The sequence below is a fragment of the Corticium candelabrum genome, chromosome 5, assembly GCF_963422355.1.
Source record: "Corticium candelabrum chromosome 5, ooCorCand1.1, whole genome shotgun sequence".
NCBI classification, from domain to species: domain Eukaryota; kingdom Metazoa; phylum Porifera; class Homoscleromorpha; order Homosclerophorida; family Plakinidae; genus Corticium; species Corticium candelabrum.
Genome location: NC_085089.1, coordinates 1,502,589 through 1,526,255, shown reverse-complemented (window position 1 = coordinate 1,526,255; position 23,667 = coordinate 1,502,589). Strand labels below are relative to the sequence as shown.

General features: G+C 38.4%; 6 protein-coding genes across 9 annotated transcripts; 1 reads left to right on the top strand and 5 right to left on the bottom strand.

Annotated features, from left to right (window-relative positions):
* The first annotated feature begins 23 nt into the window (after window positions 1–23).
* On the top strand, window positions 24–1,617 carry LOC134179376 (protein STPG4-like). The gene is made up of 7 exons (XM_062646253.1): window positions 24–187; window positions 256–348; window positions 427–693; window positions 878–945; window positions 1,004–1,058; window positions 1,120–1,236; window positions 1,297–1,617. Exons 1-7 carry the CDS (start codon window positions 83–85, stop codon window positions 1,411–1,413), a joined length of 822 nt encoding a protein of 273 aa, XP_062502237.1. The 5' UTR covers window positions 24–82; the 3' UTR covers window positions 1,414–1,617.
* A 2,495-nt stretch (window positions 1,618–4,112) lies between these two features.
* On the bottom strand, window positions 4,113–10,042 carry LOC134180183 (RING finger protein 212B-like). The gene is made up of 15 exons (XM_062647277.1): window positions 9,315–10,042; window positions 9,187–9,248; window positions 8,316–8,390; window positions 7,781–7,834; window positions 7,657–7,712; window positions 7,357–7,477; window positions 6,843–6,871; window positions 6,738–6,781; window positions 6,604–6,682; window positions 6,508–6,541; window positions 6,316–6,452; window positions 5,225–5,465; window positions 5,112–5,155; window positions 4,968–5,044; window positions 4,113–4,274 (listed from the first exon to the last, which is right to left on the bottom strand). The coding sequence occupies exons 1-14, from the start codon at window positions 9,424–9,426 to the stop codon at window positions 4,999–5,001; spliced, it is 1,134 nt and encodes a 377-aa protein (XP_062503261.1). The 5' UTR covers window positions 9,427–10,042; the 3' UTR covers window positions 4,113–4,274; window positions 4,968–4,998.
* Window positions 10,043–10,376: 334 nt separating this feature from the next.
* LOC134180279 (ATP synthase subunit s, mitochondrial-like) lies at window positions 10,377–11,602 on the bottom strand. 3 transcript variants are annotated; one of them, XM_062647397.1, is made up of 5 exons: window positions 11,470–11,602; window positions 11,283–11,321; window positions 10,907–11,076; window positions 10,680–10,842; window positions 10,377–10,627 (listed from the first exon to the last, which is right to left on the bottom strand). In XM_062647397.1, the coding sequence occupies exons 1-5, from the start codon at window positions 11,571–11,573 to the stop codon at window positions 10,522–10,524; spliced, it is 582 nt and encodes a 193-aa protein (XP_062503381.1). In that variant the 5' UTR covers window positions 11,574–11,602; the 3' UTR covers window positions 10,377–10,521. The 3 variants fall into 3 exon arrangements, with proteins under 3 accessions (XP_062503381.1, XP_062503382.1, XP_062503383.1); XM_062647398.1 differs by having other exon boundaries at window positions 10,680–10,839; XM_062647399.1 differs by having other exon boundaries at window positions 10,680–10,756; window positions 10,937–11,076.
* Window positions 11,603–11,730: 128 nt separating this feature from the next.
* Window positions 11,731–12,575, bottom strand: LOC134180005 (large ribosomal subunit protein uL14m-like). Its single transcript, XM_062647060.1, has one exon. The coding sequence runs from the start codon at window positions 12,455–12,457 to the stop codon at window positions 12,056–12,058; it is 402 nt and encodes a 133-aa protein (XP_062503044.1). The 5' UTR covers window positions 12,458–12,575; the 3' UTR covers window positions 11,731–12,055.
* Window positions 12,576–13,752: 1,177 nt separating this feature from the next.
* On the bottom strand, window positions 13,753–18,790 carry LOC134179822 (counting factor 60-like). Its single transcript, XM_062646793.1, has 12 exons — window positions 18,602–18,790; window positions 18,465–18,539; window positions 16,325–16,433; window positions 16,127–16,269; window positions 15,310–15,480; window positions 15,217–15,236; window positions 15,033–15,151; window positions 14,829–14,953; window positions 14,355–14,557; window positions 14,222–14,291; window positions 13,913–14,168; window positions 13,753–13,857 (listed from the first exon to the last, which is right to left on the bottom strand). The coding sequence occupies exons 1-12, from the start codon at window positions 18,747–18,749 to the stop codon at window positions 13,824–13,826; spliced, it is 1,473 nt and encodes a 490-aa protein (XP_062502777.1). The 5' UTR covers window positions 18,750–18,790; the 3' UTR covers window positions 13,753–13,823.
* A 120-nt stretch (window positions 18,791–18,910) lies between these two features.
* LOC134180004 (activator of 90 kDa heat shock protein ATPase homolog 1-like) lies at window positions 18,911–23,299 on the bottom strand. 2 transcript variants are annotated; one of them, XM_062647059.1, is made up of 12 exons: window positions 23,159–23,299; window positions 23,007–23,086; window positions 22,862–22,913; window positions 22,741–22,799; window positions 21,230–21,315; window positions 21,054–21,174; window positions 20,890–20,990; window positions 20,290–20,320; window positions 20,120–20,226; window positions 19,950–20,051; window positions 19,497–19,543; window positions 19,209–19,299 (listed from the first exon to the last, which is right to left on the bottom strand). In XM_062647059.1, the coding sequence occupies exons 1-11, from the start codon at window positions 23,236–23,238 to the stop codon at window positions 19,538–19,540; spliced, it is 825 nt and encodes a 274-aa protein (XP_062503043.1). In that variant the 5' UTR covers window positions 23,239–23,299; the 3' UTR covers window positions 19,209–19,299; window positions 19,497–19,537. The 2 variants fall into 2 exon arrangements, with proteins under 2 accessions (XP_062503042.1, XP_062503043.1); XM_062647058.1 differs by lacking the exon at window positions 19,497–19,543 and having other exon boundaries at window positions 18,911–19,299.
* Window positions 23,300–23,667: the final 368 nt, after the last annotated feature.

Genomic DNA, 23,667 nt, shown 5'->3' with positions numbered 1-23,667 from the left:
CGCTTAATTCTGTGGGTGGGGTTTGCCGGTGCCGTAGCAACGAAGTTTACAGTTGAAACAGATCTCGCTGTGTGAGCGGGAGATGTACGCGCAACCTATTATTCATCAGGATCGAATAAGACGACGAGACTCTATCTCTCCTGGTCGTACAACGTCAGCACACACGAGATTGTCTAGCACCAGGAAGGTAGTTCACCATTTTGTTCCCTAGCAATCCCTAGCTTTCCCAGCTCAGACATATAACCTCTTTTCTAGACTATTTCAAGGCCATCTTCCAGTCCTCCTGCAGATACTAAACATGCGGAAGAGCGCGCAAACAGCAGAGAATGGTGGCGATCATACATCAAGGTATACACAGTAACACAGTAGAGAACAGATAGCTACTCAATGTTTTGTGTTTGCACCAATCGGGAATCACTTTGACAGGACACTCCAAATCCTGGAGCATACGATATAAAAGACTTTCTCCATTACCTTGAACAACGACCGGGCTCGTATAACTTCAAGGGCCAAGGAAGGCAGGGTAAACTCCTTAACTTTCTGGAGCCCGGTGACCATGGACCATATTTGCTGCCTGGTTGCTACAACACCAAAGACTTTGTAGAGGAAGCGTCTACACGACAGTGGTCGTACAATTTCAAATCAATCGACCGTGAAACAGGGCCAAAGATTGGGCATGGATGTGGAGACAAAGTATGTAGCCATACATATACACCACTCAGGCAGGAATTACTAGAAAGAGCAACCGAGGTTGCGCGCGCGCGCGCACACACACACACACACACACACACACACACACACACACACACACACACACACACACACACACACACACACACACACACACACACACATGATGTCACTTGTTGCTTCACAGGAAATAAGTACAAGCCCAAACCAGTATGTTATTCCTGATGCTTGGGGAGAACAAGTAACAGGCTCCAGGTAGCTTTACAGCAAACAGAAACTTTGTGCTATCACCTTTGATTGCTGTTCACTGCAGATATGCAGCATTCAAGTCTGAAACAAAACGGTTTCCGTCAGCTCCATTCAAACCAGTAAGTCATGGTTGTGATCAACGGAGCATCAATAGACATGCACAAATTTTCATTATCATAGAAAGACGGTCCTTCACCGGGGGATTATAATCCTAATCACGTCGTTGTAAGCCGGAAAGCACCAGCAGTCACATCGAGTTTTAAATCAGTGGTGCCTCGTTTCTATCTCAAGGAATCGGTATGAACAGACGACGACTCACTAATTCCTACATTAATCATGCTTCCTGTTCTTTCATAGAGAGTGCCTGGTCCTGGGACATACACAAAGATTTTACAGACACCAATGCCCAAGATGGTAGCACAAATGGGACGGCATCATGGCATATTTTTCCAGAGTCTATCCGTTTACAGCTGAGAAGATGAGTGACACTAACATATCAACTCTATGTAATGCACGAACACACAAAGCTAAGTATGTTACCTACAGTACTGATATTCACAATATGGACAGTTATTATTATTGCTATTTTTTTATCCTAATTAATGTTCAAGTATCATTTATGTATTAGATATTTTGAGTACCTGACATTTGAAATATGGTGCAAGTGTTCGACTACTGCAACAGAAACACAAGGGTCTACAATGACAGTCTCAGAGCACACCCTCTCACCAATGCCATACCATAACCACAGAAGAGCTTGTATCCCATTCCAAAGCCAAACACATATATACATCTATGTATTTAGAAATCTGTATCACTTACACACTTCACCGATTTAGCCACTCTACAGGTTGCTCTGCAGTAGGATAACCTCATCATACGTGCACATGCGATCTAAGATGTTTGCCTACTATTGAAACATACTCAGATGGACATGGACAGCACAAAGCTTCTCAATAAGTGCTCTCAGCTCCAACTGAAACAGTTAGCTGGACTGCATGTTTAGCACCCTAGTGGGTTCTTGCCTTGTTTCATTCATGATAACAGTCCACATTGTTCAGTGACTTCAGTCTACCTTTAGAACGAAGAGAACAAAGGACGTTGCATATGTCTATGCACACGTGGTACAAATGTTGCGTGAAACAATGATCTGTACCAATGCAAGTGGAAATGACTTACATGTATTTAAGATCTAGCTACTGTAAGCATCCAGAAATTTGTCTCTTTATAAATCACTGTATAAGTGCTCCTGGCAGTTGAGTAGACATTATAATGACATAGAATAGGTAAACCCTTTAGTACTAAAGTTAATTAATGGACACATCAGTGACCATTGCCCTCACTTCTCACTGATACATCCTCAGGTTGCAAGCATGTACACGTGCAGTTGACCCAAGTTGAAAAAAAGACAAAAGACTTTAAAACATTGAAAAATGTAGGCTCAACAACACCAAAAGAGCAAATTGTGATATTTACATTCATAACCGTCAGCTCTAAATTGATACAGTCAGATCTCATTATTCCTACACCCTCACCGTCTGACGAAAATACACATGAAACCATGTACATATGCATGGATTCACTGTATATCTATCTATCTATCTATCTATCTATCTATCTATATATATATATATATATATATATATATATATATATATATATATATATATATTTGATACAGATAATCCAACAGTTGCATTAGTCCGACTAAAACCTGCAAGACAAACGCGGTCAGAATAACAAGGTCTGACTGTACCAATTGCTCAAAGTTTGATGGCCACCTAACAGCACAAGAAGATAGTCTATACTGACTCTGTGTGTGTGTGTGTGTGTGTGTGTGTGTGTGTGTGTGTGTGTGTGTGTGTGTGTGTGTGTGTGTGTTGGTTAGTCAGTTAATTGAAAAGTCCATTGAACATGAGTGTGCTGTCCATATTTATTTTGTTGATCTGGAAAAAGCTTTTGACTCCGTACCTAGAGAAATTCTCAGACTACTTTTGAAAGAGAGAGGTATTGAGGAACAAGTTGTACAATTGATTGTTGACATTCACGATGGAACACATTGTGTTGTCAAATCTAGTGGTGAGAAGTCATCAAAATTTGAAGTTACAACTGGTATACGTCAGGGTTGTGCTATGGCTCCTGTATTATTTAATCTCGTCATGAACAATATTGTATGTGAAGCACTAAACAAAGCTAAAGTTGGCGGAATAGAAATTGAATACAGGAAAGAGGAAAGTCTCTACATAAACTACAGAGTCAAAGCTCAAGGAACTGGTGTCATTAAAGCTGCTATGTATGCTGATGATTTAGCTTTAATTGGGAAGACCTCGGGTGAACTACAAAAGTTAGTGGACAGTCTACATGAGTCCTGCTGTAAATGGGGAATGAAAATCAGCATCAAGAAAACAAAAGTTTTGAGCATTGGTTACGAGCAGGCACGTATTCTTCTTGACGGTTCTGTTCTTGAAAACGTTACAGAGTTTACTTACTTGGGGAGTATCATGAGCCAAGATGGTGGATGCATTGCTGAAATTGATGCTCGTATAAGCAAAGCAAGTAAAGTTTTTGGTTCCTGGAAGAAAAGGGTATTTACCAACAGGCAGTTTTTAATCTCCACAAAGATGAAAATTTTTCGTGCTTTGGTGAGACCTGTTTTGCTATATGGATGTGAGACTTGGTCCGTTACACAACCAAACTTGCAACGCTTAAATACATTCCACATGTGGTGCATTCGATCGATTCTTGGTGTGTCAAGATGGAATAAAATCAAGAATTCAGACAATTTAGAACGAGCGTGTGAAGACCCTATTGCTATGACAATACAGAAACAATGATTGCAATGGCTGGGGCATCTGCTACGCATGAGTGACAATCATCCCCAAAACAATTACTTCGCAGCAGACTTAGTAATGCAACAAGACCAACACATGGGCCTAAACAGAGATGGATAGATGTTGTCACAAGAGACCTCAGATCATTACATATCAGTCTTTATGATGCTGATGATCGTGCTGCTTGGAGAAGCGCTATTACGCTGCGTTGCCAAAACCCATAGTGGGTATGGTGGAATCAAGGTGTGTTTGTGTGTGTGTGTGTGTGTGTGTGTGTGTGTGTGTGTGTGTGTGCGCGCGTGTGTATGTATTGAGGTGAGAAGAAATTCAATGAGACCTTTCAGTGTTAATGCAGTCTGTCAAAAGAGTTCATATACATAGTGCCATACATACCATATACTCTAGAGTTAGTCACACAGGGCGTAACCTCTATCTCTTCCAAATGCAAGTTTCTCGTTCATAAAATGAGATCTTGTGAGTTACACTGTCAGAAACATCAGAATCCTGTAACAGTAACACATACAATTAACATCCACAAGATGCCATGATTCTACACACAACAGAGAGGTTATAAAGATATCAATGAGTATGACTGATAAAAATTGTGCATACTTACTTATATCTGCATGACCAACATTATCTGGTTTTACTGTAATTTGGACCCTTTACATTAATAACATAAGTCAAGTATGGATCGAAAGCAATGCAGACTGAATACAAATGATGATGGTGGCAATCGTGGTAACCGAAACGTATACAACCGTTTGTTGCATGACGCAAGCGCAAAAAGGGCAGCAACCAATAGAAACTCTGAGAACTAAGAGGTTTGGAAACCAAAATGGCAGTGAAAAACATGCTATACACATACATCAGTGTGTGTACTACACATAAGCATGTGGCACATGTTTTCACTGCAGAACACAGTCCCAAACCTGAAAGCTAATTTCCTGCAATTGGCAGCCTTTATCAACTTAAGTAACAATGACGATGTTTTAGCGTGCCATGTTCTACCCTACCAACATTACTGTTTGCCTCACAACATACTAAAACATACCCTACAGAGGGTGTCATTAACCATCGATTATAATTACACATAGCAAACAGGCTAACAAGTGACTAGACACCTAAACCTCAGATTGAAAGGCTGCATCAATTGATCTGCTGTTCAAATGTCTAGTCAAGTTAACCGCACTGTACCTTATATTGTAAAGTGATCGATCTTATCTGCTTAGGATCTCTCGGTAGACTGAGAAGAAAGGTAACCAACAGAGTTTCTAAAAGCGATTACAGAAGGCATACAAACTAACCGCTTTCGATGCCTGCACCACACAAAAGACTCACACTAGCAATGGTCGCCTTGATTCATTTCTGTGCTGATAACGAAGCTGAAATGCAATGCAAACAGCTAGCTAATCAACGTAGATGTACGCGATAGGTCTTTGTTATGTTCTCACACAGATTTGTCGTCTCAATGGATCCCACTGTTCAGTCGCAGATGCATCCCTTTGCTCCATTCTAGAACTGACACTTGGTGATGGAGATCGAACTGATCGTCCGATCTGAGATGCAGAGAGAGGTACACTTTGTGACTGCATGTGTGACAACTGAGATGCTGATAGACTGTTGTTTGGAGTAACCAGGTGGCTCAACTCGCATTGAGACAAGCTAGTAGGAATGCATGGAGTAGACAGCTTCCTAGAACCAAGCAATCAATGATTTACGATCACATGAAATCTGCATAGTAACATAGCACACTCTAAATTATATTAATGTATTGAATTTCATACATTAAATAACCCGTTTCCAAATATATATTAAAAAGGAAAGATGACATTACTTTGGTTTAATTGATTAAAACTGGTGAAAGTAAGTGTCACAAATACAAACATGTAGGATGACGACTCAGGATTCTGAGTGTTTGTGGCTTGCAAATGGAGGGCGGGGCATGAAAGGACATCAGAGTACATGAAGTAGGATGAGCTTTCAGTAGGCATTTCCTGTTGAGAAGCACTTTCTGGTGTCAAACTTTATTAACTTAAATACTCCTCTTAGGCAGCAGAAAGCGCTTATACACATTTATAGGTCTGAACACTGTTTTACTGGAGTATAAAAATTCAAAAATTTTATTCCAAAATTTTTTTGCAGTTGTTGATCGTCAAGTTGGGGGAAATTTCCCCTCTTCCCCCCCCCCCCCCCCCCAGCTCCGCCGCCAATGTGTGACACTTACTTTCACCAGTTAATCAATTACACCAAAGTAATATTGTATACAAAGTAGTAACACCTTGTATACAAGTGAAGCAACCAAGCAGCCAACGTACTATAGCACTGCGTCTCTGCTAGTCAGCTGATTAAAGTATCACAGCATATTTAGTGCATGTTTTTCATCTCTTGCTGAGAAATAACACCACAACACAACTTCACCAATCAGACATGTATATATGGTATGTGACAAAACGCAGTATAGAGCAGCCATCTTTAATTTTGATGTATGAGCCATAGCTACTAGTCCTACACTAACACAAGATTTATACACAGAAAGACTGACCGGGTAATGTAAACACCAGAGCTGCCTGGTGTTAATCTTCTCTGCGCTGTGCTATTACTAGGAACAGTACCCATCTTCCCACCACTAGGTGGTGTACGAATAGATACTCTGACTGGTCCACTGGGCGTTTGAGGAACCTACAAAAGGCAATTAATATAAAAAACAAAAGGCCACAGCCAAAATGTGTACAACTTGTTGAGAATAACAGCTCAAGTTCTGTCTACTTCTATAAAACAGGCAAACATGATTATGCTGTCGATCGTTACTTGAGCAAAGATTTTGTACAACCTTGGAGTTGACATAAGCGTGTGCAACCCACCAATCGGTGAAGACTGACTACAACGCATTGGTGACAAAGCTCTGTGTCCTGGCAAACAATTACATCTAAAGATGCTCATAGAATGAATGAAATCTAAAGTCACCAGGACTAGGTGATGGTGTGGCCATCACTGTCTGCATGAAATGTCTGTAAGCAGACAGTTAAATGACACATTTAAAGCATATAATTCATGTACATTACACCATACCGTCCTCCACTGCTAGGAGCAACTTCAGCCTACGAAAAGACAACAAGTAAACGGCCACGTAAATTCACAAAACCTAAACAAGCATATGACAAGCACAAACACATGAAACTAGAGTCTTATGTGTACACATATCTGAATGAGAAGACACTAAAAAAAGGCTGAAAACAGATGATACAACACCAGACATTGAGTAACAGACAAACACACTAAAAGCAAGACAAAGAGATAGACAGGTAGATAGACAAACAGACAAATAACAGACACAAGTTGAACACTAACCGTATTGTATGTAACTATAGCATTAATATTAATAATACATGATTTGACAAAACGACAAACAGACATGTAAACATGGCAAACAGACATGTCGTGCAATGTATTTGCATGTCAGCCCTCTTGTCCAAAAACAAAAAAAGATGCACAGCAAACAAACAAAGAAACAAAATAAGAAATCAATGATAATCATAAATCATATAGTTAAACATGTATGGTACTGAACAAATTGTCTGTGTACCCTAGAAGCAAGTAGCCTTTTTATTTCCACGTTTTCGTCTCTCAGCAACTGACATTCGCTCTTCAGCGTTTGATTTTCATTCACTAGAGTCTGACCCTTTTGTCTCAATACTTGGTTATCTCTACATAAAAGCACACACATGCACACACACACACACACACACACACACACACACACACAACACACACACACACACACACACACACACACACACACACACACACACACACACACACACACACACACACACACAAACAGAGTCAGTAACATAATCATCTGTACAAAAACAAAACAGCTTACTGTTCTAGTGCTTTGACTCTCAACTCAATCTCATCAGACGAAGAATGTTGTAAAGACTGCCAAGCACCCAACGGCTTACTAACCAACTGAATAATACAATCTATACACGCATGTCTAGATGTACCGTTTTCAAATGTGACAGAAAGCGTAGCCTGTGACTCTTTTGAAAATCCAACACCTAAACGATTAGATTCGATATAATTCAGTTGATCACATGACGTCAACTTGTACCATTCACTGATTAGGTAAATGGCAGATTTGATTGTTTTTGTTAGCACATGCTGCTCATACACAACAGGCAAATGGTACATAATTCAATGTTTACAAACACAAAAACAAACCAGAACGAAACGCTCCATACAATTTGCCAATACAGTAGACTAGCTACAACATTAGCAATAACAACCTTCCATCACAGTTAACCATAGCGCCACATATAATCATTAATATCAAACGCTAAATTATAATATTTTTATTTTCTAATTAGCTATAATGTTTGCTAAATTTACAAAATTAAAATGCGTTAATAATTAAGGCAAAAGACAAATAAAAATCACTCACTAACTCATGCACTCAAACACAAACAAATAGACATACAATGGTAGACACAAAGATAGTCATGTATGTTCTTGGTGATAACGTTTGGAAAGCATGTGTACCTGCAAGACGTTCTTAGTTGCTTTCTTCACCGTTTCAGCAGGATCAGTAAAATACATCTCAACTTCTGGCTTCATCTATACAAACACGTCCACCCCTTCAGTGCAAAATAAATTTATAAATAAATAAATAAATAAATAAATGCATTAATAAAAAATACATAAATAAATTAATTAATTAATACATAAATAAGCAAATTAATTATTACATAATAAATAGATAAATAAATAAATAAATGCATTCATAAAAATTACATAAATAACAAATTAATTAATACACAATAAATAGATAAATAAATAAATTAATTAATTATAATTAATTAATAGATAAATAAGTAAGTAAGTGAGTGAGTAAGTAAATAAGTAAGCAAATAAACAAACAAATAAACAAATAAATAAATAAATAAATAATAAACAAATAAATAAATGAATAAATAAATAAATAAATAAACAAATAAATAATAAATAAACAAATAAATAAATAAATAAATGAATAAATAAATAAACAAATAAGTAAATAAATAATAAAAAAAACAAATAAATAAATAAATAAACAAATAAATAAATAAATAATTAATAAACAAATAAATAAACAAATAAACAAATTAATTAATTAATTAATAAATAAATTACTATATAAATAAATAAATAAATAAAGAAAAAATAAATAAATAAATTACTATATAAATAAATTAATAAATAAATAAATAAATAAATTACTATATAAATAAATAAATAAATAAATAAATAAGAAATAAATAAATAAATTACTATATAAATAAATAAATAAATAATAAATAAACAAATAAATAAATAAATAAAAAACAAATTAATTTAAATAACAAAATAATAAATGAAAGGAAATCTCGCAAACCTTCGTCGACAGCACAATCGTCGAACAGCTAGCTCCACATAATCGACAACTACTCCTAGACTCTAGACACACAACGAGATGCTGTCCAGGTCGCCACACATGTGAGACCTACACTTGAGTTCACTTACCGCTCTGCTGTTGGCATCGGTCACAGAATATGTGCCCGCAGCTCGTCAAACAGAATCGCCGCCCGGCGGCCGGAGGCTGTATGTAACAACTATTGCAATGAACCCAGTCCATCAGACGACACACTAGCGTCTCATCTCGACGTGGAGCTTCGCTTCAGTGAATCGGTAAATTGCAGTAACCCGGATGCGGTCACATCGACGTGCTTTTGTGTACAGAGTGCACAGTAAAGGTAAAGGTATAAGTAACTATAACCTTGTAATCTCCGAATGACAGCCTTTTTGCGACAAGGGTATTTTATCGTATTATACGTTCACGAAACGAGAACAACGACCAAGAAACGAAGGGACTGCAAGGCCCTGCTGATACTGATATACGGGATACCGCTGTCCGGTATCGCTACCGTACACGACTGTATTGTACAATATTTTTCTGTAAAAAATTTAAATGCATTGATTAGACTCATTGCAGTCTAAATATTTATATTAAAATTTGATTTAATATTTATTTTTATATTTATTTTTATATTTATTTTTATATCTATTATAACATTTATTCGGTGCCATTAAAACGATAAGGCGAGTAAAACATAACCTACTTGCAATAGTATACGTAGCTGCGCATGCTGAAGTAGAAGTTTTTTTCTTCTCAGAGTGAGAAGAGCTACCCAGTTAATTATAGAGTTAATTATAACCACAAGTAGGCTGCCATTTGTTATATTAACGCCTTTTGAACGAGATAACGTCAATAAATGAACATCAAAAAAGAAATTCTCTTTAGAACAAGATATGTAAAAACTACATAGCTAAAGTACCATGCATCTCATCCAATAACAAGGTATTTTCATATGTATACTATGGTACCGGCAGTAACAAAGATGCATTTGCATGATAACAAACTTTAAGTAATTTATATGTTCATTTAAAAAATAATTTTAGGTAATTCATATGTTCATATTTAAATTTTAGTGATTTATTAATTTACTTATTATTACTGATAGGTAAGATAGTAATTTATATAAATATAATGATAAAAGTAGTCAACAATCAACAAAAGTAGCACTACTAATTTATTGGGCAAACAAATTATTCATATGTCAGACATAAGCATCAGACCACAATTCAAAAACAAACTTTCTAATCATTGTACAATTGAGACATACACGTAGATAAATCTGCGTTGCACTCACTAATATAAACCCTCATTAATTTAATTATGTACAATTTCACATTGTGGAAGTGACTGTTTTAGCTGCTGAATTGCTTCTGATTGCCCCACGGAAGACGTATCAACCACATTCAGGTATTTCAGATGTCTGACAAATACACATACATTACATAATAAATTTAAACGTTGACTCTCCAAACCTGAGATAGTGCAGATGAAACAACCCTTTCTCTGTGACTCCTGTGCATCCTTGTAGTACCAATGTATTCAAGCAATCCTGTACATGTTTGACGTGCGTTAGACCTAAGTCCCCAACATACCTGCAGTCTGTCATATTCAAAGTGCGAAGATGCTTCAGACCTTCTACACAAGATGGTAATTTGTGTGCTAAATTCTTATTGAGTGGTTACTCTTAGTTATACATTACCAAGGTGTGCTAAACCACCATCTGTTATACTTGTGTTTGAAGCATCAATATCAGTTAAAAGAAATCGGCCTTGAGTGCCATGAGGCAAAAGGTTGTAGTCCTTTTCCCAACGCTCGTATCCTTGAAAGCGTATGGAGCCTCCACATCGAACAACCCACTCAGCTGCTATCCTGTCGAAATCACACTCTATCAAGTTACATCAACACTAACTACAACAACTTTAATTTAATTTACTTCTTAATTCATTAATAGAAATAAGTCAGATTTACGTTAATAATTCAACCAAAATACAGAATACTTTTTGTGTGCTACATACTATAAGTACATGTCTTATAAATTTATTAAAAATGTGTCAATAACAAAACAAAAATCTCACTTGTCTGGACCAATTTCTTCTAATCTTCCATAGTCCACTCTGTTAATACAAATACACTTGATGAATTAAACGTTATAACCTTACTTAAACTAAAAATTTATTTCTAGAACACTTGTAATTGCTACAATCAAACAACTACAACAAATTAATTATAGAACTAGAAAGCTTTAGACTACAGGTGAAGCACTTGTTGAAAACGAAGTTCATCCACGAATAGAAACATCTGTTCCAATCATATCCCATCCGTCTAGGTAAAGGCAAACGAAGAGACTTGAGAACAAACAAACGCATACTAGAAGTCGATCTAAAGACAATGCGCGTACAATGCCCTCGGAATTCTAACCACAGCACACTGCACGTGTGTGTGTCTGTAGCCACAGTACTGTGCATGTAGACTAGTGTACCACCATATATCATATACAATGAATTCAACTGTAGACGCATCATATTCAACTGTACAACCGATGTAGATAAATTACATTGCAACATATACTTAATTAATTAATCATATGCTTAATTAATCATACGCATTGATACTTGTAAGTCAATGAGTATGTAATAAATATGTCTCCGCAGTAAACTAATTGTAATAAAGAAATTGGACACTTTGATATCGATTGCTACTAATTTGATCATTTAGTAGGAACCCTAGTGGTAAATCAAGGTGTCCACACAATACACATTTAATGCCAAAGGCATACATTCTACACACCAAATTAATTATTGCATTTATTATATGCATCATAACTTTTTTAATTTAAAGATCAATGTCCCTATACAAATCTACTTGCTATCGCTAACAACTTGGAAAGTCCGGGTTTTCCTCTCAATTCTGTAGGCAACGGTCCAGTGATTCTAGTACCCACGGGCGACAAGTTGTCATCTACGACCACCACGTTGTTCTTGTTATCGAATCGTACATGTCTGCAACCCGTATCGCTCACTACAACCGCCTTGTACATCTTGCCCTTGTACGCCATCTTTATGACGTCACCAAGCTGAGCCACCTTCTTTGATCCGTACACGTGGATGCAGTATGGAGCGTCTTGAGCTGACGTCGTGGTTGGTATACTGTTGTCGATAACTCTCAGTCTCGTTTGTTTCATTACAGAACGAAGCTGTACAACCAGAAGTGAACGAGTCGTTCGAGTGAGAGGCCGAAGAGAGGATAGCATTTGTGGTACACGACTCCTACAGCATACAAGCCGCTCTACGTCAACACAGAAGGTTGGAAAGTGTTACAATTGGACTCTGCTGATCTCCAGAGTTACGACATACGGGACAATCAAACGATCGAAGAGAGCAAACCTAAGTTGTTACCATGTCCTACCGAAATGGGATGCCCTACATAATGGGATGTCCCACCGTACTGTCCTGCCCAAAGGAGCTCAGAAAATTAAAATCAGCCTGATAATATTTTACAAAATTGATTCATGTCACCAATAAATGCCTACATAATATGTTAAGTGCATTATTGCATGTCAGTTTGTGTAATACACAATCAATCTACCTCGTACGTTCACATGTACATATACGTACTGACATCTTTTCCATCCAATTTCGCCAAATGATGTTTATGTGATAAACATTTACTGATCGATGCAGCTCATTTCTACATAAGAAGACATACTAATAGATACAGTATACTGTACATATGTTTAGAAGTGCTGTAAACGAAGGTTTTCGTCTGGCTGTAGAATAGCTTGGCTACTGGAGCTGTTCCAAGTATCAAACTGTTGACCTTGATTAAAGTAAATAAGTAAAATGGTTTTATAATCGCTGTCATTCCTGTTGAGCGATTTTTAGTAAGCGGCCTATCTCAGACTGTATACTGTAGTCATGCAATAGTTATCACCATCCTATTCGAATGGCATGACTAAACGATTTTGACTACCACGGTAGTTCTACAGCCCCTACTTGAGACAAATTAGAGCTTCGGTCCTATTCTACATGTAGACAACAACAGCATGCATAAAGTCAGAGTCAAATCTCTCAAACAGCCATACGGTACACGTACAGACTAACAACTCTGAATGCTATACTGTAAACCAAGACATTTTCGATGCCATAAAAATTCCAGTACATGTACCTCCTGAGAATTCCGTTTCTGTAGTGATCTACTTTCGGTGAAGCTCATCAAAAGCTCAAGAATCCTGGCTGGATGCACAGTACACTTAGAACTAGAACCACATTTACGCAATTGTGCAACACAATAGTAAAGGTGTGCACTATATGTAGTCATATAATAATGACAATAATTTGCCATGGACATTGCTGTCGGCTCCCAGAGGTTTAACAACTAGAGTTAGAGATTTAATTTAGGTACTTAGAATAATAGGCCATACCAAAATTACCAAAAATTTCTTGGTTTACAGTAGTCAATGACAGTAGAACCTAATCCGTCTAATACATCTTTACTATGTCTCAAGTCAGCAAATACCTTGTACTGCCATTCGCTTTGTCTTACATATTGTTCTTGATAAAAGATGCATTAGAAACAACTATAATCATACACATATGAATTCACACCAGTCACACATGTTAGAACTCTTGTAAAACGGGATTCATTTCAAGACTAGCACAACAGTTATTAGTGTATGATAACTACTGTTACTATTGTACACACTCACTGTCCATCACAAAATTCCTTATCCGGTATCAAGTTCTGCAAGTGTTCTTTGAAAACTTCCCACTCACACAACATTGAAGTACTGTCACCTTTGCCATTACAGAATGGTAACTGCAACGTTTGACCGTTGTAGACAACCCTCACAGCATAATTTCCACGCTGTTTTGATCGGTACAGCTCGATTGCCATCAGAGATGCATACGGTGGCCATGCAATATCGTTGATATCCAGTTGGAATGACACCAACAATGGAAGCACTAACACAAATGTGAGAAGACTGTAAACCAGCTTTGAACAACAGCAAACTTACGTGTTGTATCGTGACCGGAATAAATAATAAACTTCGTATGATCTTTCCCTTCAACTTTGCCCTCCAATCTCTGTAACAGAAAGAAAACTGCATCATTACCATAACATAACACAAAACTCATGAAGTGCCATACATCAAACAAACTCTTGATTAAAAAGCCAATATTTGCTTTGGTGCCGTTTTCTACTGATGGGTATGAATACAAGTGCGTAATAAACCATGTGACCTCATGTAACACCCGTTGAAAAATATCAGTAGTTACACCAGCAGGCAATGGCTGGCCGTGACAAGTGTAGACAGTCATACAATCCGCCAAAGCATCCAGATCATCAGAAGCTAGTATAAGAGCATACAAATCCCAGTTTTGGTGTAAATTTACAATAAACCAAATTAAACACACACACACACACACACACACACACACACACACACACACACACACACACACACACACACACACACATGCATGCATGCACACGTGCACACACACACACACACACACACACACACACACACACACACACACACACATGCTCGCAAGCACATGCATGCACGGACGCACACACGCACGCACACACACACACACACACACACACACAAAACACACTCAGATTTCTTTTCAATAGAGAATCGAGTTGACGCAACAAGGGCATGACCACTTTCTGTACACGCGCAGTAACCTCTGAGCTGTTTTTTAGTGCAGCTTCGTACTTATCAACAATTGGACAAAGTCTGAAAAACGTACAAACACATTGTCACTCATTGACATAATAGCAGCGAAGTAAGCACAACGTATAAGAAACCAACATACGTAGGATTAGAATCCATGATCTCCACATTCATGTCTCTGGTGTTAATATCTATCACCTCAACTTCTTTTCCTTTTAACGTAGATGGAGGATACATGCCATTTATAACGGCTTCAACTGACTAATAAGGCATAATAACATACAAACATAATACATAAGATGGTATTAAAACAAAAAACATATTGCCTGCAATGTCCGAGGTTCATCTGTAATTAGCATGAAATATAATAATTTATTAAGAACCCGATTGATGGTATACAGCAATATATTTTCTAATACCATCTGATCTGATGTAAACGTCTGAACTATTGAACGAAGATCCCAAAAAGCCAGAATTGATGTACGCCTTTCTCAGATTCATTCCGTTTTGAATCTGTTGTTCGTAACCTCTAAGTGTCAACTGGCCAACGTAACAGTCTCCAAGAATTGGCTCAACTCCATATTCAAATTCTAGAAACCACAGAATAACTTTAAAGGAGCAACATAAGCAATAATAAGAATGCCGTTAGGTAAACATCATGATACACCATACCAACTGCAATAAATTCTGCATATACATCAGCACACTGACATTATCAGAACATACGCATGCATGCAAACACACACACACACACACACACACACACACACACACACACACACACACACACACACACGTACACACCAACCAATCAAATCAAAAATAAAAATTAATGATCATGTGACACTTCAAGCGTGTGCAGTTTTCATTGCACTGCATATACAAACATGAGATAACAAAATGGACACTAAAACAAAAGACATTGATACCAATCAGAACGCAAACAGTTGATAAACCACATGCACTGTTACCACTTGTGGAGTCATTGATATGCATTTGTAGGACGTACATACTACCAAGTCATTTTACAGCAAGCATAATATCATTGCGCATGCGCACATCAAGTTTTATTTTTGAGTCAAGCTCAAAACTGGACGGGCGAATGCAAGCATCAAAAAATTTAATTGGTCTGGTCTAACAAAATGTAATAAATTAAAGTAATAAAATTATAACAAATTTGATTAAAATCAAAACTACGCATTTTCAAGAATGGCATTCACACCATAATGTTCTCACTATGTCTGAAAAGCCTAAAAGCATCCATCGTCGTAGTTGTTCGATTGAAGCTTGGAGTTGAGGTCATTGAAATTGAGCAGTTCCATACAGAAGTACTGCTTGACCAGCATTTCTTTGGCTGCCATTGTACCCTGTCGCCATGACTACAAACGCCACAATACAAAAACTGCAGAGTACAGACATATTACAGCTACCCACCGAATAATAACTTGAACTTGTTTTAGTTCATATGAGTCGTCACTCAGAGGAGGTATGGCGCTTAGATGACCACAAGCCTCTGGTAATTTCTGTTTCAGTGAAGGCACGACTAGACATCAACAGAAACTCATCTCATTACATAAATAAGCAGTACAGTACAACGATACCAACCATGCGCACAGTGTTAATTAATTTAGTCTCCACCTACTTCACACATTACTGACAGTGTTTTGGCTGGATGATCGCTAAATAACCAAATGTTACAAATAAATGTCGCCGGTGAGAAAATAATAACGCCTCCTCGCCAATTTGGCTAGCTGTTGCAGTGTACCGTGTACGCCTTCCTCTGGATCAGATCTTGCAAGTACGGTCACTAGAGTGTGCTAACAAAGGCAATTATATATATATATTCTTATAGTGCAACGCAATGAAGCACCAGGGACTAAAAGGCCGATCTCTTGCACTTGCTCTGTTTATGTCCTGCAGGCACATGCTCTTTGCGTACAGCTTCCGTAAGTGTCAAACTAGAAATAAGCACAAGTGAAGATGACAGTCATGGTTGTGAAGATGACTGCCGTAGATGATGATGACGATGATGATGATGATGATGACTTTATCATTGAATCAGTGATGCTGAACTTTGATGATACTGAACATCAAAGGACCAAAATTTCAATACTTTGATTTCAACAAAAATTTTAAATTTTGGTATGAAACCAGGAAGGATGGCACTGAACGCTTGAAGTTTGGTTTGTAGACTTTGTCTTTCCAAAGTCACATTCCATTGAGCATGACATGTGTCAGATTAGTACTGCATTGTTGTGATTGATCATTGGTAAATATTGCCCTACCAAGCTAAACTTGAATCAATAGTTGTTGCTGTTGAGATTGTTATCTGTTTGATGTTTGGCCGATTTTTTCTTGGCTCTGAAATAAAGCGCTTGGCTACAAACGAACAAACAACTGTAGGTGTTCGGATTAGTGAATTGTTTGGATTATCAAAAAGGCCAACCACATAGCCTTGAAGGTTCAGACTTTGCCAGACCACTAGTGCATTTACATATCTCTACACACGTCATGTTTGAGGTAATGGACACTGCTGCAACGACTACATGTACTTCTACATAACGTGACAGTCAGGATTTAAAATAGTTAGATACGTGCATTTGCTGAAAACCAGGCTGACCAATAGGACCTGATTAGCAAAGATTCGGATTAGCGAGGTTCTACTGTAATAGAAAATTTCCAGCGGAAACACTGCATGGTGATAACATACAATGGTACACATATGTGATGTTTGCCTGACAAAGTATTCAAGTGTGTGTGCATATGGCTCGTTCAAGTGTTCCTCTGTAAAGCTCCGGCCAGAGACAGGAAAGAAAACAGAGAACATACAGCAAAACCTGACGTCCAGATGGCTCAATGAGATGATGATCAGTTGAACCATTCTGAATCATCGAGAGCCTCATATCCATCACAAGCATCGAGCATTGTTGACATTTTATACGCCATCCTTACATTAAACATTAAAAGATAGATCTAAACACAAGTGATTTGCCTGTTTGCAGCTTGTTCTGTCATCACTATTTGACCTCCCTGATCCAGCCCTGAATCAACATGGAATAAAAATCTCTCCGTAAACAACCAACCAGTTGCCAAATACCCAGTCACAGCATACATTCTGTTAACTAACCTTTTAGTGCCAGTTTATGTGTTACTTTCAAGTTTTCTAACTCTCTTCATTGCTGAGACGTCTTAAAAACATCAATATTTACAAACACATTCAGTGGCGTGACTACGCATGACACAACCGAGGCAACTGCCTTAATTTATTAAAAAGTGGGTTTATGTATACAGTTGAAAATTTTAAATTGGGTGTATCCACAAATATTTTTGACTTTCTGTACGTTGATCAGCAGGCTTCAAGTCAACAAAGAGCACAATATATACAGGTAATAAATCGTAAACTTCGATCGTCAGTTGTTGACAGTGTATTGTCAGCTTTGTTGCCGGTCACGTGACTGACTAGAGTGGCACTCTTCAAGTTGATATTAACACAATGCCTTGGAAATTTTTAATTAATTAATTAAGGCTATTTCACGCTTAGTATGACATTTCACGCTCTGCATGCCATGCGCACCAGGATTGCTGTAGACGGGTTGATTAGCACACTGCGAGCTGCTTCCTTCGTCTGTTGTATAACGATGCAGCACATCTAGAGACGCGACATCAGAGCATATGCACACTCAATGCAAGTGCATGTGCAATCATTCCTACCTGCTACAAGTAATCCAAGAATAGACAGCAGGAGAATGACGACAAAGACACGATAGAACAGCACACATTTGTCATCACGCTGCTGTCTTTTACCATCTCTCCTGTGTACATCCAAAAGCGGCTCTATTCCGTGCGGGTCTGCTCTCATATCAGTGCAGTATGCGACTTCAGTCTTTTGCGGGGACTAAATGAAACGCATGCGCAGTGTGTGTGTGTGGTGTGTGTGTGTATATGTGTGTGTGTGTATGTGTGTCAAAACATATCTACAGTGGTGGTAAAAGTCGCACAAGCATGACCATACAGGAAAGGTAATTTTCAAAGAAAGAGAGTTGATACTAGAGCACAAAATAGAGTAGATCTAGATGTACATTAGATATTAAATAGCTATACAGGTGAGCCTATGAGAGAGAGTTCTCAAGTGTTGAGATAGTCTCTGTACTCAAAGCTGATAGGTAAATGATTCTTCTCTGTTGTCACATAAGTTGAGCACCGTAGCCGAATGTCCTCTTCATACTCTGAAAATAATACCTATTCCAACCTTGACGTGTTCTTTCAGCTTCTGACTCGGGAACACCAGACTGAGTGAGTTTCAATTTCGTGTTGTCTTCTGTTTGTTGTAGTTCTATTCTGACAGTCGAGTAGTGTCCATCTGGCCAGTTGCTATAACGCCATGTCTGCACGATTCTTGTATCCCTAATCTACAACGATGCAGCTGCGAGTCAGTTCCCACATTTCGAGATCAAAAATTAGGTCAAAACAAGCTCGGCTACCTACCCTTGTTGTGCTAGACTCTTTTCTTAGTATAACATAGAAAAGAGAAGCGTGAACAACAAGGGTAGGATGAGATTGTTTTGAATTTACACTAGACACGTGCTGTTAGTTAATAACAACGAACCATTTGAAACTGTCATGTTCCCATGGTCCATAAGACATTCCTTAGATCTATAATGTCAAATCTTTCTCAAACACACACACACACACACACACACACACACACACACACACACACACACACACACACACACACACACACACACACACACACACTACATGATTAACTAACATGCAACAGCACTGCTTCATTCCATTCATTAAAAAATCCTCTCATGCAATATTTTGGGAGTAAACACTAAAAATGTACTGCAAACAAACAATAGCTATACGTAATCCACCCACGATTGACAATAGAATAACACAGTAGCTGCCACAAAACTGTGCATTGGTCGTACTTTCCATTAAATTTCATTAATTATTTTATTTAATACTTTATGTATTGATTGATGAGACAAATTAGAGAATGAGTGCAACAATAAACATTCGAGAACGAACTAAGACAATGACTACAGACCAGTTCTCTAAACTCTCCCGTCACGTTGCCACCGAGTAACGAAAACCGGCCACCTTTTGTTGCCTCTATTTCCACAGGACCTTGTGTAAAAGCCTCGAGTCTCTAAACATGACAATAAATACTTTAATTAATAATTACTTAACCGAGCACCTAAACATTCAATTACATACCTCTCGTGAAGTCAGTGTTAAATACAACTCGTTGGCTGTCGTCTTGAAGTCTGTATTAAGAACTATTTTCTTTGTTGCGATAATGTAGCCTACGCTACCTGGTGATGCTACAGACACCAACACACGTGTATTATCAAACAAACATTGCAAAATACACTCACAATACATACATCCTTGCTTGCTCCTGACACTAGCTCCACTCTACAACATAAGACGTTCAATGCAATCATATCAAGTAAATTACACTCGAACCTCCCTCATCTGGACCTCCGAGATCCGGGCACCTCCCTAGATCGGGCATCTTTACCAGTACGTACGAGGCCTTGGGACTCCACAAGTAGGCACTTGGGAGAAGAAATTCTCCATATAAACGTGCACCTTTCCTCAGTCTACAGTAGCAGGTAAACTAAAGTTACGTGGATTTTACATCTACTAAATCCTAGTTCAATATTTGTTGTTGTGGCAGCTGGTTTGCTCTTCGTACAAAGAGGTACAAGTCATGCAATTCAAGATTCGATTGTTGCAATTTCGTTATACGAGTACATAACTTTAGCACAAAGTGCCTATACATTACAGTGTAGTACAAGTGTGTACTGTACACGGATACTGTATGTAGAACTCGAGTACCAGACATTTACATTACAACAGTTTGGGATTCCAAGGATAACGCTTGTTACTTCTTTCTATTCCGGACATTTCTGGGATCCAGGCAGCAGCTGGTCCTGTACTGCCCGAATTAGGGAGGTTCAAGTGTAATACTAAAAAACCACCTTAAAAGCATCACTAATCACACTTCCTGCAGACGACATTTTTCCGGCTTTCGCAGCTTCTGAACTTTGATGTCTTGGTAGTTGTAGACCTTGTGAGAATTCTGTGTATGCGTGTAAACAATAATGAGTGGTTGTTGTGACACAAGCTCTAGCAATGTGTGCACCTGTCTTTAACTTTTCTATATAGCAACCTGCTGTTTTCCTAATTATCTCTGCTCCTGACTTTCTGATCATTTCCTTCAGTTTCCATCCATCATCCGAGTCCGTCTTTACTTTCACGATTACCTACATAAAATGCATTTATAAGCATCGAAGTAACAAGTTCAAATGTTAGGCATACCTCTAGGTCTTCAACAGCTATCTCTTCGCTCAAGTTTGGTATCTCAATGGTCCCTCTAATGGGTACATCATCATCGTTCAGTGTACCTGGTGATCAGCAAAACAGCTGAGTTGTATTGTACTGTACTTGCAGTTTATTGGAATGTACTTGTAAACATGTAAGTTGCTTTCACACAAACAATCAAAGCAGCTCTAGCTATCCTCGAATGACTGGTCTAGGTAAACATCAATGAGCCAGTCAAACTGAGCCAAATCAGGCTATTACTTGCCCACTACAACTAGGTGAGTTAATTGACCTTAATTAATACTTTACTCAAAATGTTGAATCAAAGTATTCTTTACATAACATCCAATTAGTGGCATCACTGGACCTCCAAAATTTGTAAGGCCAGCTGCAGGGATTGAACACTTATGAGACCTTTGGTGCATTCGCATATACACCTAAGTCTTCTTTATTCCCACTTAAATTTGTCACATGCATGACTTGTTCTAAGGCAACTCTAGCTTTGCAGTGTGAACGATCATTACGGAAAACAGACTTGAACACTAAGTCACCTTTACTTAGCCAAGTCTACTTGCACCATGTATGTTTCAGTGTGAACGCACCACTCGTGTAAAGGCCGCACCACCCCAGGTCTTTAGTAGATACCATTAGTCTAATTTATAGTCAGATTTGTCGACTAAGTAAAGGTAGTTTACACTTGCATGGCGCTGCATCTTGTTTGCCAACGATACACATTTCTTCCCACTAGCCAAATACAACACGACCCCCTACTTCTTACTCAAACATTCGTATAGATCCCAGTAAGAGTGCATTTAATTTGCAGTTCTAGAACTGGAACTGAGGGTGTGTCACAATTGTTAGAACCAGAACTAAATCAAAAAATATCTGCTTTGTGAACCAGAACTGCTAGCCGAAACAATTTCCACGCCTACTACGGTTTCATCTGCTACCGATCCATCAACTACCAGAGCGACTTCAGCTAACAGCGCCTCTTGTTGACCTTGTGATTGACGCCAATCTTTATCAAACAAAGCGATAGAGCACACCAAACTATCAGTATTGCTCGTCTGCAAATAGTGCACCATCACTTTTCCAGGACTTTTCAAAGAGAGCTGTGTCAGTCCTAACCTCAAACTTTCAGACCAGAGAGTGCACCGTCAGTTGTAGCAGTTTCAGCTCCTTGGAAATAACTGTCAGAATCAGTTCGAACAGTTCTGGAACTAAATCAAACGCGAGTTCCAGCAGTTCTAGCCAGAACTGCAAACCGAACACAAAAAGATTACAGCACAAACGCAAAATATATATCTAAATACATTAATTAAATACTTAAAAGTGTATACAGATGTGTCCTGCAACTGTAATATACAGACATCACAGCCACTGTATTTGGCACTTGCAGCGGCACTACAGTCTACATATGACTGCTATACCCCACAGCAACAGCAATTTCAATTACCAAAACATCCATTCTCTTCCTTCATTCCCACAAAACAAAATAAACGACCAACCTTTCCAATCAATCGTCACTGTCCATTCATAGAACACAATGGTCTTCGCCTTTCGGTTGCTACGAAACGAACACGAACAACAATTTCCGACGTTTGTGCCAACGTTTCCTCGTCCACTCACTTCACACTAGCTTCTCCTTCCACTTTAGACACATCGGTCGTCTGACACTTAGCTAGAACACCACCAGATGACAAAACCCATTCAAAAATGTCTAAACAAGCAACCCTATCCATTCTTTCTTTCTCTACATTTAATTACTTCCTACCGTCTCCGTCTTCGATCTTGAGACCTCTAAATAGCTCTTTGAGAAGGGTTTTTGACCACTCGGAGGCGTCCTTCTCAGTCCTACGCACGACAAGGCAAAAGGTTACACACAACGTGTACGGCTGTAGAGAGAATGTCGTCGCAGTCTCTCACCAATGCCAGTTGTTCACGTTTGTCGCGTCGGCGCGCTCTTCCACGATCCAGCGCGGATCACCTTGGCCCCATTTCGCCATCGAGAGCGAGTCTGCGGTGTATGTGTAGACGTTGCGTTCTAGAAATTGCTCGAAGGTCCACGTGCTTTGAGTCACGTGACAACGTGTATGTAACCTCGTACGCAGGCCCTCATGCGCGGCCAGCCAAATCAGCCAAACATTTGATGGATGTAACTAGTGGCGTACGCAGAGTCACTCACATGTGTATTGCTGAAGAAAGCTTGTGCGTCAATTTTTATAACGTTTTTATGACGATTAATATAAACTAATCTTAGTAATGTTATTCAATTAACTTGTAATGGTTTTCAAACATTAACACTTAGTAAGCGCCTCAATATTTAATAGGTTATATAATTAGCAATAGAGAAAAACCTGCGTACGCCACTGGTAACTGTTCTTTGTGCCAATTACGAACAAGCTGCGCAACTAAAATAGTAGACTAGTGTTATA

Excerpts from the sequence above, each read along its gene's own strand:
- LOC134180004 (XM_062647058.1), bottom strand. The coding sequence starts at position 23,238 with ATGGCGAAATGGGGCCAAGGTGATCCGCGCTGGATCGTGGAAGAGCGC. Across the intron at positions 20,991-21,053 it reads TATAGAAAAGTTAAAGACAG|AATTCTCACAAGGTCTACAA; the intron begins GTGCACACATTG and ends ACGCATACACAG. Across the intron at positions 19,300-19,949 it reads CGGGAGAGTTTAGAGAACTG|ATTAGGGATACAAGAATCGT; the intron begins GTCTGTAGTCAT and ends GCATCGTTGTAG.
- LOC134179376 (XM_062646253.1), top strand. The coding sequence starts at position 83 with ATGTACGCGCAACCTATTATTCATCAGGATCGAATAAGACGACGAGAC. Across the intron at positions 349-426 it reads GGTGGCGATCATACATCAAG|GACACTCCAAATCCTGGAGC; the intron begins GTATACACAGTA and ends TCACTTTGACAG. Across the intron at positions 1,237-1,296 it reads GTTTCTATCTCAAGGAATCG|AGAGTGCCTGGTCCTGGGAC; the intron begins GTATGAACAGAC and ends GTTCTTTCATAG.
- LOC134180183 (XM_062647277.1), bottom strand. The coding sequence starts at position 9,426 with ATGGACTGGGTTCATTGCAATAGTTGTTACATACAGCCTCCGGCCGCC. Across the intron at positions 6,542-6,603 it reads ACGCTTATGTCAACTCCAAG|AAGTAGACAGAACTTGAGCT; the intron begins GTTGTACAAAAT and ends CCTGTTTTATAG. Across the intron at positions 6,453-6,507 it reads TGAGCTGTTATTCTCAACAA|GTTCCTCAAACGCCCAGTGG; the intron begins GTTGTACACATT and ends TGCCTTTTGTAG.
- LOC134179822 (XM_062646793.1), bottom strand. The coding sequence starts at position 18,749 with ATGAGAGCAGACCCGCACGGAATAGAGCCGCTTTTGGATGTACACAGG. Across the intron at positions 16,434-18,464 it reads ACCCGTCTACAGCAATCCTG|TCGTGCCTTCACTGAAACAG; the intron begins GTGCGCATGGCA and ends GTTGATGTCTAG. Across the intron at positions 14,954-15,032 it reads ATCATGGATTCTAATCCTAC|ACTTTGTCCAATTGTTGATA; the intron begins GTATGTTGGTTT and ends TACGTTTTTCAG.
- LOC134180005 (XM_062647060.1), bottom strand. The coding sequence starts at position 12,457 with ATGCTATCCTCTCTTCGGCCTCTCACTCGAACGACTCGTTCACTTCTG.
- LOC134180279 (XM_062647397.1), bottom strand. The coding sequence starts at position 11,573 with ATGCGTTTGTTTGTTCTCAAGTCTCTTCGTTTGCCTTTACCTAGACGG. Across the intron at positions 11,322-11,469 it reads ATGAACTTCGTTTTCAACAA|AGTGGACTATGGAAGATTAG; the intron begins GTGCTTCACCTG and ends TTGTATTAACAG. Across the intron at positions 11,077-11,282 it reads GAAGAAATTGGTCCAGACAA|GATAGCAGCTGAGTGGGTTG; the intron begins GTGAGATTTTTG and ends TGATTTCGACAG.